Genomic DNA, 17945 nt, shown 5'->3' with positions numbered 1-17945 from the left:
CTTGCATACAACATGAACCAAGTATTTCAATGATAGTATATATATATACATAATAAATGAATCATAACACAAATTAACAATATTAATAATATATTACTTTTTATTAATCAACCATTACTGAGTTTAGTGCTGTAATCATTATAATTAAAACATAACAATAAATTAGCAGCTAAATCCCATGACAAAAATCAGGTCATGCAGTAATCAGGAAATCAAATGTGCAAATATGCAGATCTGACACATTATAGAACTAAGCACCCAGTTTATCTAGAGGAGTAATTTTAGATTTTGGGTGCAGCAATACAATGACAGTATATTAGCTCCAACCTTATTGCTAAACTACTGATCATTGATCATGGAATAAAGCAGTCTGAAGTGCCAATCTGCATCATTCCAGAGCACTGGGCTTCGCAACTGGACCTCTGCAACTGCCCATGTTGTGACTGGTCAGCATCGATTGCTCATCAGCTGGAGGTACATGGTTGGTAAAGTCTAAGCACTTTGCCAAAGGCAGGGTAAGTCAGTGAATCAATGGGCAGTCACCCTGCCTTGCTTGTAAGTACTCCCTACTGTCTCATTATAGAAAGGGCCAGCAAGCAGTTTATCTTCTTCTGTTGAGTGCAGAATTGTGTACAGGTGGGGAGGGCAATGCAAAAGAAAGACAGAAGAAAAGGAATGATATGGGGGAGATTTTCCTATGTCTGGGGAAAGGCCACTGGATCCCCCCAGTGTAGCAAAAGTCAGGAATTTGATTCATTTGGACACTGCTCTTTTGGAAACTGGTGCTCTGATTCCTGATAATCACTGTACCCCAGCGATCCAGTGAAGACTCAGGAAAACCTCCCTTATTGTGGGTACCAACAGGCTACAGAAGGTGCTTCTGCTAGCTGGTTCAGAATCTTTTGGACAGTAGTTTAGCACCGTTGTTACTAATCAGTCAGTATTTAAACAATGCAGTTCAGACATCTCTCAATAATCAGTTACCAAGACCGTAACTTGTTAAATTTGATTGCCGTTGAGATTAAGTCATGCACATAGCAAATTAATTGAAATCAATGCATTCACGACTATTAGATCAATTCATATTTAGAATCCATCTATTCAGAGAGCCAGATGGCTGATTTTGTAGCCTGTATTTAAATCTTTCATTCATCTCCAAGTTTTGTAAGTGCTTGTTTCTTTGAGAAGGTTTTGGAACACAGGCTGCAAGGTCAGTGACAAGGCAGTGGGAAGAGATATTCCAAATATAAATTAGAGATGGTCTGTTTCTAAACATTCAAAGACAACCTGCTCCAATAAGACACAAACTCATGCAGTAGACTTGTATCAGTGACCATGCAATGAACATCACACAGGAGAAGCAGGATTGAATCAGAAACAGGAAAGTGAGTGTAAAACATAAACCTCTTCTATCGTTCCTATGCCTATAGCACTGCCTCGGCGTCCGTGCTTAGTTGGGCTTTTTCCAGGCACAAGCAACAACTAAGGAAGGGGAAAGGAGAAAATACAAAATGAATCATGCACAGCTTTCCTCACAACGAAGACTTACGATGACTTACAAGAATGGCACTGTGAAGTGAAAATTATGGAAGGGTTTGGGTGCAAAAAACCCAAAGAAATTATAGCCATTTCACCAGGGATGAATGAATGCTTTAAGACTGAAGCCAGTACAGTTTAACTGGTTCACCTGAAACACCATGAAGTACATTTTTGCAGCATTTTTTTCAAGTGGGTTATTTTTCTTCCGATTCTTGTTGAAAGCCCAGCCTCTCATACCAATCCTAGGCCAATAGGACATGTTTGAGACTTCTCATCAAAGGCCTCCGCTAACATTACTTAGCAGCTGGCTGCTAAGGGCAGAATATTGGCCCTGAGTGACTCACCTCATTGTTCCCTATTGAAAAATGCTAGACTTCCAATTGGTGCTTCTCTAAACCAAAAGGTCAAGATTTGGAACTCATTACACAGCGGATCACAGACACACTCCCTACCAGCTCATCCACACATTTTTTCTGCATGGAATCTATATGCTCTGCACCAATCATAAACCAACTGTAATGTTAGTGAATGGAAGACCTAACAGATTTGGAGGGCAACCACACTTACAACTCTTACTGAGAACTCATGTTTTATGTCCTACTAAAATATGACCTACAGTCATCCTCCCAATTTACTAGGAATTGACATACTGAACTGCTGGTCAAATTAGCAGAATTGCCACACAGCTAGTTTGGATTGGGTGATCTGATATTTTGCATGGATTTTCAGAAATTTCTAAATAGTAAATTGATTTCCAATTTTTTTCCCACTTATTTTGATCTGGAATGTTTTCATTGGATTTTCATCACCAGCAAGGTAAACACCTGAAACCAAGCTCTCAGCCAAAACTGTGGCCCATTTTTTGTCCAATTTTGGATTTGGTAAAGGGTTAATCCTGTAGGTCACTACAGGAACAAGAAGGTGCAGTGAATAAGACAGCATGTGTCTCTTATCAATGCGCCTGAAGAGATTTGATGCAAAGTGCCAATGCATCATAAGCAACGTATAATATTTATAATGCTGGATTGTTAGAAATGTGGCTATGGTGCTGAATGCAGGTCCGGCAGTGATTACACTTGAAGCTGCTAGCTATTATTAGAAATAGGGCTAAATTAAGCTTCATAGCTTGTTATAGTCAATTTGCAATAGTGCAAGTGCGTTCCAAGTTCACTTCCCCGGCTCGCCAAAACCCTAAGCCGCAGCCCTGTGCATAATTTGAGTGTGTAGGACAGGTAGATCTCAGCTTTGATCCTGAGCCGGTAGCTGGTTAGCTGAATCCCACCACTCGGCTTGGAAAAGGAAAATTAGTCAGGTTCTTATGTCTCAGCAGTATCCAGCTACCCTGCTGGGAACAGCATGGTTGTAGGCATCAAGCGAGAATGTGATGAGACATTGTGGGACTCATTCTACAATTAAAAATTCTGCCGGCAATCATTGCCCACTTGGCTGAGGTAGCAGCAGATCAAGGAATTGTAACCCAACATTGGTTAGTACCTTCGAGAGAGCAGGGCAGAACATCCAACTCTACTTCAAATTCATTTAAACTCCTTCGGAAACACAAGATATGAAAATCTATCTAGGCCATATTCTTGATTCAAAAGAAATGGAATCTCCCAGACATTACAGAAAAAACCTTCTGATGTCCACGTGACCTATTTGAACATTTCTGCTTCTCATGGGTGCTGAGTAACTGTTTGCACATGTACCTTTTGCTTTTTCTCTAGTTATACTAAAATGAAAATTCCACTATAAAATGGACATCATAGAAGCTTGTGACTAGCACGTTGTCCTAATATTGAGTTTTTAGTCAGGCCATGAGGGTAATGTGCTGGTTTTGCCATGTCTTTATCAAACTTCTTTGGAGCTACTATGAAAGCATAAAACAGCTCCTAATTATCACAAGATGCTTGAATCTGGGATTTCAATATGGTGCAAAGATGCAATACCAGAGCAACACTATACAACTTTGGGTTGAAATTCCTTCTTATACACAAATGTGGGAAATTTTGAGTTTCTCTATAATTGAAGTCCTGCTAACAAAATCACAAACACCCGTCTTTGAAACAGGCAATTTCATGAGTTACCCATCAGTGATTCCAAAAACACATTCTCCACGCGCCATTATAACAGGAATTGCAGGTGCCATTGTACACACAGGGTTCTCTAGAGGGAGCGACATTGAATCAAAGGATGTGGCCTTACTGTGTCTGCCTATCTCCAAACAACTTCTGTTAGAGCAGCAGAGACAGATCAAGCCTGGTCAAAGGTCATCTACTCGCCATGTCAGCCTGAGCTGGAGATATTGGGGTCATTTTGACTTTGTGCAATAGTGTGAAATAGGTGATAGTGAATCAGCTTTTACATTGTTCACCATTTTTATTCATTGTATGCCACAAGGAGACCAAGAAATTAATTACTTAAAAAAAAATTGCTGCTGTTCGTGGTGCAACAGGAGTGAGTTGGTCCAGATTTCTGATTAAAATAATAGATAAAAACAAAGATAAAAACAGAGATAAAAGAGATTTCTGATTAGTCCCTAGGCTCAGAAAGACATGATTTTGACACACCCCATTTCTGGTTTCCATTCCAGAGTGCAGGTGTTTGTATAGGCATTACCAACTGAGTGTGCACGCACTGTCCCATCAACACAGGGACATGCGCAAAAGAACTGATAGATCTTGCAAGTTATCACTCCATTACTGGTTATTCATTCATTTGTTAATATCTGAAATCTATGCTATCGCTGGGAGCCGCTTACTATTGTTGGGTATTTCTGCCAAGCCTGATCCAAAAGATATAAGTAATTGTACTACAGGCTCTTGTTAACTTTATTAAATTTAATATCAACTATTTGCCACCAGTCAATGCATATTTGTAAAGAGGCGCAAGTGGATCGCAGCAGAACTGACCGGGTCAGATTAATAACTTTGAGGGAGGACATGGATGAACTGATCTCTTGCTGTACCTGCTGCATAATAACAGAAAACTAATCCACCAGCTCTCGTGATACTTACTGTAAGTGTCTTGGGTAAAACACAGTTAAACTTACCTTTGTGGGCGAATTAGATTGGGCAGATTAATTCAAACCAAGTAACTTTCTTTTAGCGGTAGCAATTTTTTTTTGCCTAGCAACTAGAATTGCCATTTTTGTTGAGGAATTAAATTTCCAGAGAAATTGGAGATAGAAGTTGTACTGAAGCCCTATGTTGTTTAACAGTGATCACTAGCTCTGACTACCTTCCACAGTATCAAACCCAAATATGAATATATTCTTTCAAATCATTTCGTGTGACAAATTGAAAGAGAGACTGGCACTTGTCCAGTGCAACCTTTCCAAGGGCAGACATTTGTCTGAACGCAAGTTTATTATTGCAATATGAAGAGCTTTACACATATTATGTTATAACTATCTAATGTTAGCATCTGCGCTTTCTACATTTTCAAAAGAAGTCAGTCATGTTTTCTGTCGCAGGTCCAAGAACTAAACCAATAAGAGTGGGTTTTACAGATCATGATTATGTCAGGGGTTTGAAAGAAGGGACAGAGTCTTCACATAAAGGGCAGTGGGAAGCTACAACAAAGCTGTTGATCCAATTGAAAAAATTCAAAACTGAGATTGCTTTTGTTAGGCAAGGGTATTCTGGGTTTTGGAACCAAGGTGGGTAGCTGCAGTTAAGATACAGATCAGCTATGAATGGTGGAACAGGCTTGAGGGGCTGAATATCCTCCTCCCATGCCTAGGATTGGCTTCGACCCTTTCCTGCACAGCTTTATGCCCATAATTCTGATGGGGGATAATCTGGAGAAACCTGAGGCCTTGTAATATGAATGCAAGCTTTTATAAAATGGTTATGTTCTAAACTGCCTTCTTTAATTCAAGGTAAAATGGAGTAATGGAGAGGGGCATATGATCTTCTACCAGATCTGCCTGACAATAAGCCAAAGTAGCCTAGTTGCCATAGGGACTGGGGGATCAGGTCATGTCTATTGAAACCCAAGTGCCAGCTTTCACATCTGGATACAATCAGAGTTGATTTGCCTGATTTGGATTTAAACAAAAACTTGGAAGTTAACTGTTCCCTGATGCATTCTCCATGGCAACGCCTTTACCAATCAGAATGAGCTTGTCAACCAATTAGCATACTCTTCTCATGCAGTATAAATTGTTGTGCCCTTTACTATTGGTATTTCTTGCGAACAGTTCTGATGAATGCAAGATGAACAGCTTCAACAGCATGTCTCTTTTTCCAGCAATACTCAAATATTAGACAGAAAAATCTGACTCAATCTCCTGGGTGACCACGAGTTGACACCTCTCAATTACTCACACTGACCCTTCAGACTTCACCCTCAACGACCCCCCCCAAAACCCCCATTACACCTCTCCCAACCCAACCACCCCTCCTAATCATGCTGACTCCTGACCACCTGACTAACCACCAACCAGACCTGACTACCCCCCATCACCCAACTACCCCCAAACCACCTACCCAGATGCCAACCTACTGATCTGCCACCTCCTACCCCTGCCACCTCCCCCCACTGTCACCCTACCCTCCTGCCACCTCATGCGCCCACCTAATTACCAACATTCACGTTAGACACTTAAACTTACCTTATGGCAGCCAGTGCCATAAAAGGGGGCATGTCTTCTGCACACATTCTCCTTGCTGCTCTAAGCGTGGGCTCCTGTGCAGAGCAAGTCCTCCTCCTGGCTGCTGCATCAGAAGTCAGCTCACTGATCTCAGTGTCACAAGCAGCAACTCCGACACTGATTGGAAGATTTGGGCTCACAATTCTGTGGAGTGTGCAGAGTAATGTAGAAATGTAGAGTGGGCTTTTCAGTCATGTGAGGGAGTTAAGTGGGGTGGGGGGGGGGTGATATCTTTTCTGTAGTTTAATGTATTAGTTGCTTACTAAGTAATGTTTAGTCATTGTTGATTTTAATTTGCTATAGTTAAAACCTTAAAACATGAAATGTTGAAATGAGAGCCTTAGAGTTAGTCACTGGGAATTCAAATCTTTTATTTAAAGTTATCGGTCTCTTTTGGTGATCCTTGTCACACCTGCTAGTCAGTCTACAGCCAGGAGATGGTCTGGATTCATTTACCTTTGCAGCAACATTTCAACATATAAAAAAATCAACAACTACTTTTAATTTTGTTGAATGATCGCTCAGAGGAAGCACATTTATTGTTTTGATGTGTTACCGATAGCACAGATTATAAATTACTGTAAACACTCTATGTAATGACTATTGTTCTATGCTAATTACATTGTCAGGTGGTTTAAATCCCAAGCTGTGATAATGATAGAATGCAAATTCAACACCTACAAAAGATGAGAATCACATGGTAATACACAAGACATTCCAGGAAGCTGTTATTCTGTAGGAAGGGCTCTCTATTTGTTCACTGTGTTTGACGAATATATACCTAGGCATTGGCAGTTAAAGGCACACTTCAGATCACAGAGAATATGAGGTCCACTTATGGGAGTGTTTGATAATGCTGATCTCAAGGGAACAGGTGCTCTGATGAAAAGTCATTGACCTGAAACATTAACTCTGTTTCTCTCTCCACAAATGCTGCTTGACCTGCTGAGTATATCATTTTCTGTCTTCATTTCAGATTTCCAATAAGTGCAGTATTTTGCTTTTGAGAGTCTGCAGCTTGGTCTACATCTCCCTTAATTTTAATTTCCATCGATAATCCCTGTGTGGATCTTCACTTTCCAAAAGACCGTGTTAGGAATTTGGATACATACTCCTGCTGCTGTTCATCTGTGATTCCCAATAGATTCATTCAGCAAAGTGGTTCAGAACAAAGAGAGAGAAGTAACAAAATTATTCCTTATAACTCTTTACAGACTTGAAAGATCTATAGGAATTGTACTGTATTGTGTGATGTCTGTGGGAGTCTGCATGCACCTTGTTTGTAATGAAGAATTGGGTCAACAATGTTGTTGCCCTATCTCTGATCTGTGTTACTTTTTGGGAGTGCAGAATTAGCCCTAATTATTGAACAGTAGCTTAGGAACCAACAAGTAAATTATAAATTTATATTTGTGCTAGAAGAATATTTAAAATGATTTTTTTTCCATTTGCTCCCAATTGTTCCTCTCTTGAATGTGCTGCTCCTTGTTGGGGGATGGTTTCATGGACATTGGAGCTGTATTTCTGCATCAAGATAGGGATCATAGGCAGATTATATCATTGCAGCCAAATTTGATCCAGTCTGCATCAGACTTGCTGGTTTGAGATTAACAGAGGCCAGGGCTCGAGCCTGAAGCCTTCCAAGTCAAGTGATGTGCTACAGCACACAGTGCACTTCCCCACTGAGACATCAGCATGAGGTTGATCATTATATCTGAATTTTCTTTTGAAATAAAGTAGTTTTCAAATTCAAAGTGTTAGCAAGGGGATTCTGCTCATCAAATTTCAGGCAGCCAGTGTCAACAAGGGGTACACCCAGGTCAGCTACAGTGCAGGCAGATGCTGAATTTAATCTCCTTCTTCCCTGTCCAACTTCAGAAGACACTCCACAATTGGCCCAATGTAATAATTTTTCAATTTTTCCATGCCACTAGAAAATGGATTGGAACTGCACAAATCCATGCTGTTTCAAATGGAAATATTGCAGTGAAGAACACTTTTAGCTCATTAATCTTTGCTGGATCTGAACCCAAGGCCCAGAAGTGAAAGGTTAATTTTAACTCACTGTGCCACTCAGAACCTATTTTACAAAATATTACAAAAAATATTTTGTATGTTTTGTATAGTCATTGCCAGGTAATGACCATCTCTAACAAGAGAGAATCTAACCATCACCCCTTGACACTCAATGGCATTACCATCACTGAATCACCCACTAACAACATCTTGGCAGTTATCATTGGCCAGAATACTGTGGCTACAAGAGCAGGTCAAAGACTTGGAATCCTGTGGCAAGTAACTCACTCCTGACTGCCCAAAGCCTGTCCACCAGAGGGTGATGGAATACTCCCCACTTGCCTGGATGAGTACAGCTCCAACAAGAAGTTTGACACCATCCAGGACAAAGCATCAGCTTGATTGGCACCCCATCCACAAACATTCACTTCCTCCACCACCAGCGCACAGTGGCAGCAGTGTGTACCATCTATAAGATGCACTGCAGGAACTCACCAAGCCTCCTTAGACAGCACCTTCCAAACCCACAAACCCTACCACCTAGAAGGACAAGGGCAGCAGATAGATGGGAACATCACCACCTGCAAGTTCCCCTCCAAGTCACTCACCATCCTGACTTGGAAATATATCGGCCGTTCCTTCACTGTCGCTGGGTCAAAATCCTGGAACTCCCTTCCTAACAGCACTGTGGGTGTATTTACACCAACATGAACTGCAGCGGTTCAAGAAGGCAGCTCACCACCACCTTCTCAAGGGCAACTAGGGATGGGTAATAAATGCTGGCCCAGCCAGCGAAGCCCACATCCCGGAAATGAATTAAAAAAAATGTAATCTCCATTTTTTCCCCCAGAATATTTCATTAGTCCATTTAACCCTTTATCATTGGCAGAACTTTCTGTAATTAATTGTTGGTGGCATCACCCATTTAACAGTGTGTTTGACATCATAAAGCTGTGGAGAGAACTGGCAGAGCAGCACCTGATGTCAATGAGGCTGGCCCTGCAGGAATTCCTTCACACTTGCCAAGCACTGAACACTTGAATTAGTAATCAAAGCACAGTGAAAACAATTTTTCTAAGTTTAGTCTTACAATATTTGTTTGGTATTACAAATTGTGAGCAGTTTAATCAGCATAGCAAGGAATAATAAAAGCAGATGCTTAAATTGTAAACTGTCAGCAAACCAATCTGTGCAACTTTGTAAATGGATAAATATTACAGGATTGCTATAGCAACTGAACATAAACTGTACATAATGACAGCTGCCGACATCACAAAAGAAACCTTCCCACAATTAATTGGCAATCAGGGTCCTGGGACTCTGATTTGTATACTAATTGGGCCTTGGCCCTGAACAGGCCAGTGCTTTTGGTGACCAGCAGTAGGCCCCCCTTTCAAAACGATGCCCTGCATTATCAGGACTAATGGGGCATTATAGCTACTGGCCATATTTGAAGACATTCCATTCCAGTGCCAGGTGGTGCAAGTTAAATACTGAGCCCAGTGAAAGTTGGCAGGTTATTCGACCTGTCATCATTCAGGATCCAAACATTCCCACAGGGATTGCTGGAAATGAAAACACCAGTTGATTATTTCCCTATGGAGGGTGGAGTCATCATAATCAAACCTGATGCTGTTCTCATTCACCATTCAAAGTGTACACTTTCAAGAGCCAATCTCTTAGTAACCTTCAAGAACCAGCTGCTGACTAGTCCAGAAGTAATTATAACTCCCCAACCATTACTACGATCAACAAATTCCCAATATAAACCCCCAACATTCTTGTTCCTGAATCTACACCTTTTGTGCTTTTTGCACAAATACTAGTCACTTTGCCAGGTATTTTGTTATCTGTTCCACTGGAATTAGCAGATAAAGTGCCAGATGCTAAGATGAAACAGTCTATTGAGAGCAGTAACAGCTCACAGAAACATGACAATAGAACTCAAGCTACAGAATAAGGATTTTCAACCATTTCATACTATTTATAAATAAACCTTAGACCGATGACAGATCCAGGGAAAATCATTAACTCCTTCAATACATTTTGTACATTTCATTTGACACAAAGAAAATCTATACAGTTTTGTAAAATGCCATAATTTACCTTAAGCCTCAACCACAGGACATGGAAACAGAAACATAGAAATGTTACAAAACGGATGTAGACCATTCAGCCCATCATGTCTGCGACAGCTGAAAAACAGCTAGCTAACCTTTCCCCCAGTTCTCGGCCCGTAGGTTACAGCACTTCAACTGCTTATCCAAGTACTTGGCCAGAGAGGATTGGAAAATGATGGTCAGAGCCTCTATTATTTCCTCCCCTGTTTCTCTTAACAGCCTTGGGTACATTTCATCCAGGCCTGGTGATTTCTTTACTTTCAAAGATGCTAAACCCCATAATCATTCCTCTCTCTCACTATGTTTATCCCACCAATATTTCACACACCTCCTTAACAACAACATCTACACCTTCTCCCTCTTTTGTGAAGACCGATGTAAAGTATTCACTAAGAACCATGCCCATGCATTCTGCCTCCCCTCAGGTTACTTTGTTGAAATCTTATAGGCCCTACTCTTTCCTTACTTATCCTTTCGTTCTTTAGGCATTTATGAAACATCATTGCATTTGCAGGGGTCAATATAGGCAGAAGCTGGTAAAAGGCAAGTTCAGGACTGACACCAGGAGGTACTTTATTGTCAATACCTGGATAGGCATTCTGAGTAAGGCGTGGAAGGGATAAACTCTGGAACCATTCAAGAGGCAGTTAGATGTTGTAATACCAGCTGTGGATTCTAAGGAAAGTTGAGCTAGATAAGTCAAAATACCTCCCAACTGCTGTGCTTAACCACTGACTGGAGAGCTCAGAACTGGGCACTTTGGCTGTTTGGGAGTTGCTATAGGGCTGTGCCCCCTTTATTTATGAAAATGTGATTTTTCAGCCTTCAATTGACTGGAAATTTTGCAACCTGAGCTGAGACAGAGCAAACTGCTTAAAAATGCAAGGCCACATTATAAGGTGAAGGTGATTAACCATCAAATCACCCTCAGCGGAGTGTGAAGAGAGAAACATTTCCTGTAATCCAGAAACCCATCAAAACTTGAAACTGTCTAAGGAAGAGACATTAAAAATGTAAAGTACTGGATATTGAAACAATAGTTGCCATGGACAAACACACCCAGAACTTCTTGGAAATACAAAATGGGTGAAGTATTTCAAGGCAAAGCTGCCCAGCACTAGTGAGAGATTACAAGTGACTCAGGCAGTGTCAAGAGAGTCTTCAGCAGAGGAAACAAGCTGAGGGTTGCTCACTCTTCTCCCTCTCTCTTTTAGGAAGTGTGTCACCCAGTTTGAGAAGCCAACTCTACCAGAAGCCTACCAACAAACTGAGATCTCGTAATAATTACATCTTCTACAACTGACTGCATCCAAGAAAGCAGCTAAACCAGCAAACCTAAATTGGCTGCAGTGTTTAAAATCTATGTCTCAAGGACAATCAAAGGACACTTAACCATTTATTATTTTACCTTTTTTTACAGGACTGTAACTAATTATTTTTGTGTGTGTGTGCGTGCATGTGTTAAATACATTTTGATTTGGAAAGGGCATATCCTTATGAAAAGGAAAAGTAAACCTTTGTTGTAATCAACTGACGAGGTTGAATAGAGGGGAACCAGTCTCACTTGGTCATAACAGACTGAGTTGAGGAAAACTGTCCTAACTGGGAATGTGGTGGATCGTTGGAATTCTCTGCTCTGGAAAGCTATGAGTTTATGAGTTTAGTCCATGAGTTTATTCAAGATTGAGATCAATAGACTTTAGGGTACTAAGTGATTCAAGGCATGTGGCAAGCAGGTAGGAAAGTGGAATTGAGGTAAAAGATCAACTATGATCTTATTAAATGGTCTTATTAATATGATCTTATTAATATGATCTTATTAAATGGTGGAATAGGTTCAAGGTGGCTTTTAGCCCCCTCAAACTTCTCAAAGACTCTCCAAGGTTGTAAGATTGTTGTCCATCCTATTCTGTTGGGCAGGTTTAACGACAGGTGAAAATCAGCCAGATAAAGGTGTACTTTTCAAGAGGGGAATGTGTGGCCCCATTCCCCTCAGCTGGAACACCTACAGTCAAAGCTGTAAGCACTCCCCGCCTGAGGCAAAGCAAGCACAAAAACCAGGCTGACTTTGGATTTGAATCCCTGACCTTCTGAATGCGAGTTAAGTGCAGCCCCCCAAAGTACCTTGGCTGTTGGAACTGAAACACTGATACATGGGGAGAGGGTGGCGCAGTGGTAGTGTCACTGGAGTTGTAACCCAGAGACCCAGGCTGATGCTCAATGGAGGTGGGTTTAAATCCCACAACGGCCGCTGATGGAATTTAAATTCAATTAATAAATCTGGAATACAAAGCTTGCCTCAATAATGGCAGCCATGAAACTATCACTGATTGTTGCAAGAACAAATTTGGTTCACTATATTCTTTAGGGAAGGAAATCTGCTGTCCTTACCCTGTCTGGCCTACATGTGACTCCAGACTCACAGGAATGTGGTTGACTCTTAACTGCCCTCTGAAATGACCTGGCAAGCTACTCAATTCAAGGGCAATTAGGGATGGGCAACAAATGCTGGCCTTGCCAGCGACACCCACATCCCATGATTGAACGAAAAAAATTAGTGTTCAGGTTTTCTGCAAAATTAGATTCTCAAAGGATTTTCAGGGAGGGAGCCATGCTGTTCAGAATAATCTTGCACCAACCTCAATAAATAAAATTACTTTTCCCTGTTGTGTCCTAAATAATTTATAGACAATCTATGTGTAAAAGGCTCAAACAAGTTTAATAGATCTATTTATTTTCTAAGCCTCAGTTATAACACTTGTTGGTGATGATATTGTATAAAACAACACATTCACAGCAAAGTTCTCACAGCTATTGTAATGTAGACAATAAACTCTTTATTTTCAATGTATTCACACAAAATCATCCATGACCTTAGCTATTACCTCAGAAGACTATTGGATCTTGTTTTTTTGACTTTTTCATGTGACTTATCACTTTTTTACATTACTCTGTGTGACATGCATCGAAACATGTACCTCATTGTAACACAAGTCTCTTGATTCCTGAGGGTTCTGTTACAATGAGGTTAGAATGTAATCTTTTTGCTCAGTTATCTCTGACTTGGTAAAGATGTGTTTAAAGGGTTAAACATTCCAAAACTGATTTTTGATGTTATGTTGCTGATTTCTGTACTTATATTGCCTTTAGATTTCATTGTGTGCAAGTCTAAAGGGGGCTGATACTTACAATGCCAGGGGCTTTGATGGTTTCTCCTGTGTTGTGGGTGAAACTGCCACTGTGACTCGTAGAGACAGTGTTCTGTTTCTTATTGCTGAGACCCATGGCATCCATCGACTGGCTTCGACTTCTAATCACCCGCTGAATAAGAAAGGTTTAATCAGTCATATGTCATGTTTTATGGAATGTCCCGAATTAAATTAATATGGGCAGCAGCAGTTGTAGTTGGAGAATGAGAAATTCATTTAATCTCCAATTTATTTCATTTGAAACAATGGTGAATGACTTGTCCAATGTGAGGAAATTACTCTGAGAATGTGACGACACATCAGACCTACATTCAGTTAAGAATGATTGTCACCTGTCTTTGGTGATCCAAGCTGCCTCTATGTAGAATGTTGCCACTCAAGTCTTTATTCTGAGTCCATTGTGTTTAGATTCTGAAGCTTTAGAATAAGGTTACAACCTTATGATGATCAAGATTTCTCTCTGGATAAAATATTACATCTCACTCCTGTTCACAAAATGTACCCATGAATTAAATTGTGCAAACTATCAAAACCAGATGTCCCATTTTCCCCCATCCTATTCCACTCCATCAGTCAGGTTCAACTGCAGCCAAAACAGGAGTTAAACATTTAATCAAAGGTGCTAAGTGACCTTTAAATTAAACCAAACCTAAGTTTTATGGGGCTCTGTAAGCAGCTGTAATTCAGTCTCTCACTTTCTCCAAACTCCAGATAGTGATGGTTAAAGGTAAATGGACAGGTACAGGTTTTCAAAACCGACAACTTTAGGACTGAATCCCCACCAGATTTTGGATCTTGCCATTTTTGGGTCTGAGCCGGGTTGGGTGGGTCAATGGTTGCTCGGACCACTCAGACCATGGGAAAAGACAGGCATGTGTTCCAATAACTAGCTGGCATGCCGTGCCACCAGGCCAATGCAGCACCTAGGCAAACAAACCAGTAAGAGCCTCACTTTCCGACTAGGCACTTTACAGCCTTCCGGACTTAACATTGAGTTCAACAACTTCAGATCATGACCTCTCTCCTCCATCCCCACCCCTTTTCCGATCCCTCTTTTTCCAATAATTCATAATTTTTTAAATATATTTTTCTTTTCCCACCTATTTCCATTATTTTTAAATGTATTTCCATCCATTGTTTTATCTTCATCTTTTAGCCTATTTTGATCCCTTCCCCCCACCCCACCAGGGCTATCTGTCACTTGCTCGTCCTGCTTTCTACGCTTAATGTCCCCATTAGCACATTCCTTAGATAATATCACCACCGTCAACACCCCTTTGTCCTTTTATCTGTGACATCTTTAGCAATCTCTTCTTTGCCTCCACCTATCACTAGCCCTCTATCCAGCTCTACCTGTCCCACCCCCCTCAAACAGCTTATATTTCACCTCAGTTCTATATTTCCTCAGTTCTGATGAAGAGTCATACGGACTCGAAATGTTAACCGTGTTCCTCTCCGCTGTCAGACCTGCTGAGTTTTTCCAGCTATTTTTGTTTTTGTTTCGGATTTCTAGCATCCGCAGTTTTTTTTTGCTTTTATCTTAAGCAAGTAAGTTATTTTACTTATCAATAATAATTAAAATTCATGCATGGCAAATTAAAAGAATGTCCAGCATTTGGACATCACCAGTTTTCAGATTGCTGGATTTGAGACACTGTACCTGTAATTCATTTAACAAAAGACTAAATCTATAAGTATCACCATTTCACCAGACATTCATTTCTGTCCCAGGCGTAACAAGCACAAGTGAAATTGAGATGTCTTCCTGGCTCAAGACAGATCAAACTGACCTCATTGCATGTTTGTAGCCTGAGTATTTTTATTTGAAGCCTCTGATCCAATGCTAATTCAAAGTTGGCAGTTATAGCATTTTAAGCTACTTATTTAAGGCAGAAACCATGGGGTTTACTCACTCACTTGCAACTCGCTAAGGTGCAATGAATGTAATAAATGAGCTTTATTGAGGCAGGCTTTAATTCCTTTAATTTAAAATGTATATTTAGTATCCCGGAACAAGGCCTCCAGATCTTTCTCACGTTTTCTCCTATTCTCTCCAATCTTTGCTGTGTTCATGGAGCAATCTCAGATGGTCAAAAATCCAGCATTGATATTTTAAACAGTCCTCCCTCTGGCAGTCTTTCATGATGTATATCCTTTAAAGGAGGCATTCTATAAAGTATATTCTTTTGAAAAATAACTTTTTATTTTCATCCTATTGAAACTATGGCCAATATGGTTTGAAATTAATAATGGGCAAAGCCGCTGGTTGACATTTTCATAGTTTAAAATGGGCCAGCAGCTACTCAAAACCACTTAATGAATTAAAATGATTTTTAATTTATTAACACTGTCACATTAGACCTGCCACGTTATACAGCAGGTGAAGATACTCTCTATAAATGGTGGGGACTGTAATTTTATTGGAATTTTTTTTTTTAAGGAGTACAGTTCTTTACCTCAGCTTTGACATTCCCAAGTTTCATTCTGTCAAATCAAATACCAAAATGTAGCAATTTCTATGACACTCACAGCAAATATTCTAAGTCCTCAATGTTAAAACAATTTAGTTTCAGGATTGGTCAGATTTTTTTTTTAAATGTAACTTACACGTGGTGATGCTGGTAGGCATTGACCTCTGTTAGTGAAGTATTCCAAACTTGAAGTAGCTCTCCATGGAATAGACAAAACAATCACAACTGATAGAAGAACCTTATCGCTTGCTAGCACAAGCCATTGCGGTAGGTGGGGAGTCTGTAAGCTAACCGTTGGGCAACAAAAAGAAATCTCTCATCTTCAAAGACAGCTGCCAAAGATCTGAGTTTTATTTTAACACAAAAGATGCTTTGACAAATTGACCTTTGCGTCCCAAGAAATTTTCTAGTTACTTACATTTTTGGATCTGATTTAGAGCTTTGAATTCAAATTCTCTGAATTGATAAGCTATCTAATTTTGACGTCTTGGAGGGCAGCTTTTGATCAGCAGAATACATATACGCCCCTAGACTGGGGTGACTTTGTTGACCCACTGTCACAATAATCCCTGCAGAGTCAGGCACGTGTACGCCTGCTGTACAACAGGAAGACTGGACATGTATACACTCATCATAAGCACCAGTAAGACTGAATGGCATGCATCAAATCACCAGGGAGGTAAACACTTATGCAAGTTTCATAAACTAGCAAGGAGATTAGTTGTAGGCATGCTCCTGATTATAAGGGTGATCAGACATGTTTTCACTAGACTGTGAGGGATATCAAACAGATGCAGCCTCTGTCAGGAACACAGGGTAGAACCCAGACTAAAAGGGAGCTCAGACAAGTACACACACGTGACTAACCCAAACTGCATGCATCCCCTTAGGCCACCAAGGAGATCAGATGCAAACATGCTGACTGTCAACCAGGACAACTCTGGCACACACATACACACAGACTGATGCACATACACTTAGGGAGACTCAGCAAGCACATCTCCCTAAGGAATCAGGGTAATGATGATCATTCAGACCCACGTGACTGCCTGTGAGATTACATTTAAAACACACAATTTACAACTGAGACGTTACAAGGTTGATCCATAGTGGGAAGCCTACTGCAAAATGCATTTTTTTGCATTTACTATTCAATGTCACATTGACTAATAGTGTAATTCAAGAAGTTGAATAAACAACATTTTTAGCCATTAATCATTGTGTTTCAAACATTATATTTCAAATCTTCACATCAGAAATTATTTTAACTCAATTTTATTTATCTTGAAGGCATCATATATCTATCGAAAGGTATGCTTCACACTGTGACCACAAGCATTTGTGGGAAAAGTAGATTTATATATTGATTTAAAAAGAAAACACCGAACATCACGGCCAGGCCAGTGATTTTCATGGTGATTCAGTTTAGGATGCAGATATATTTCCTTATTTTGCTTCATTTATTTTCAGCTATAACTGATGTGAACAAATATTTCTAAATGGGACCATTGTTCTATTTCTTGTAACCATAACCAAACAATCAGAGATATTAGCTTTGCATTACCTGAAACATTTAAAAATATATTTTCTAAGTTAAAGTCAGTGCACGTGTTTCAGTATGGCTTTTGTCTGAGTACAGAAAGCTGCATAAATAGCAATACAACTTGGTGCCATCAGCTTGTGTCTCACTGCGACAAGGGAGTAGCATCAAGCTGGTACCTACTATATTACAAAGTATAAAATTACAGACAAAGTTCTTGCCTTAAATATCAGGGCTAAAGCTGCATGAAATGAGTTTGATCTCAATCCAGTTCCTACTGCGTTCAAACCATGACAAAGCTGCTCTTCAATCAAGCGCTAATTGTTACTAAATTGTCAGTTTGAAGGTGATCATAAAGGTTTTATTATGGGAATTGGAAAAAGAGAGGATTTTTTT

The 17945-nt window shown here is 40.1% G+C and overlaps 1 protein-coding gene across 11 annotated transcripts in view; it reads right to left on the bottom strand.

Annotated features, from left to right (window-relative positions):
* Positions 1-17945, bottom strand: part of rap1gapa (RAP1 GTPase activating protein a) — a 732526-nt gene that overhangs the window by 34820 nt on the left and 679761 nt on the right. For 8 of the 11 annotated variants that reach the window (XM_041206497.1, XM_041206499.1, XM_041206500.1 and 5 more), the window contains 2 exons: positions 13519-13650; positions 1405-1482 (listed from right to left, as the gene is read on the bottom strand). In XM_041206497.1, the coding sequence (XP_041062431.1) occupies positions 1405-1482; positions 13519-13650 (210 nt within the window). Of the gene's footprint in view, positions 1-1404; positions 1483-6700; positions 7322-13518; positions 13651-17945 lie in introns of those variants that run through there. The other 3 variants (XM_041206501.1, XM_041206493.1, XM_041206495.1) reach the window with 3 other exon arrangements.

Source organism: Carcharodon carcharias, chromosome 15 (genome assembly GCF_017639515.1).
Source record: "Carcharodon carcharias isolate sCarCar2 chromosome 15, sCarCar2.pri, whole genome shotgun sequence".
NCBI lineage: Eukaryota > Metazoa > Chordata > Chondrichthyes > Lamniformes > Lamnidae > Carcharodon > Carcharodon carcharias.
Note: the sequence above shows the minus strand (reverse complement) of the source record. Positions and strands in the feature narration are given on the sequence as shown.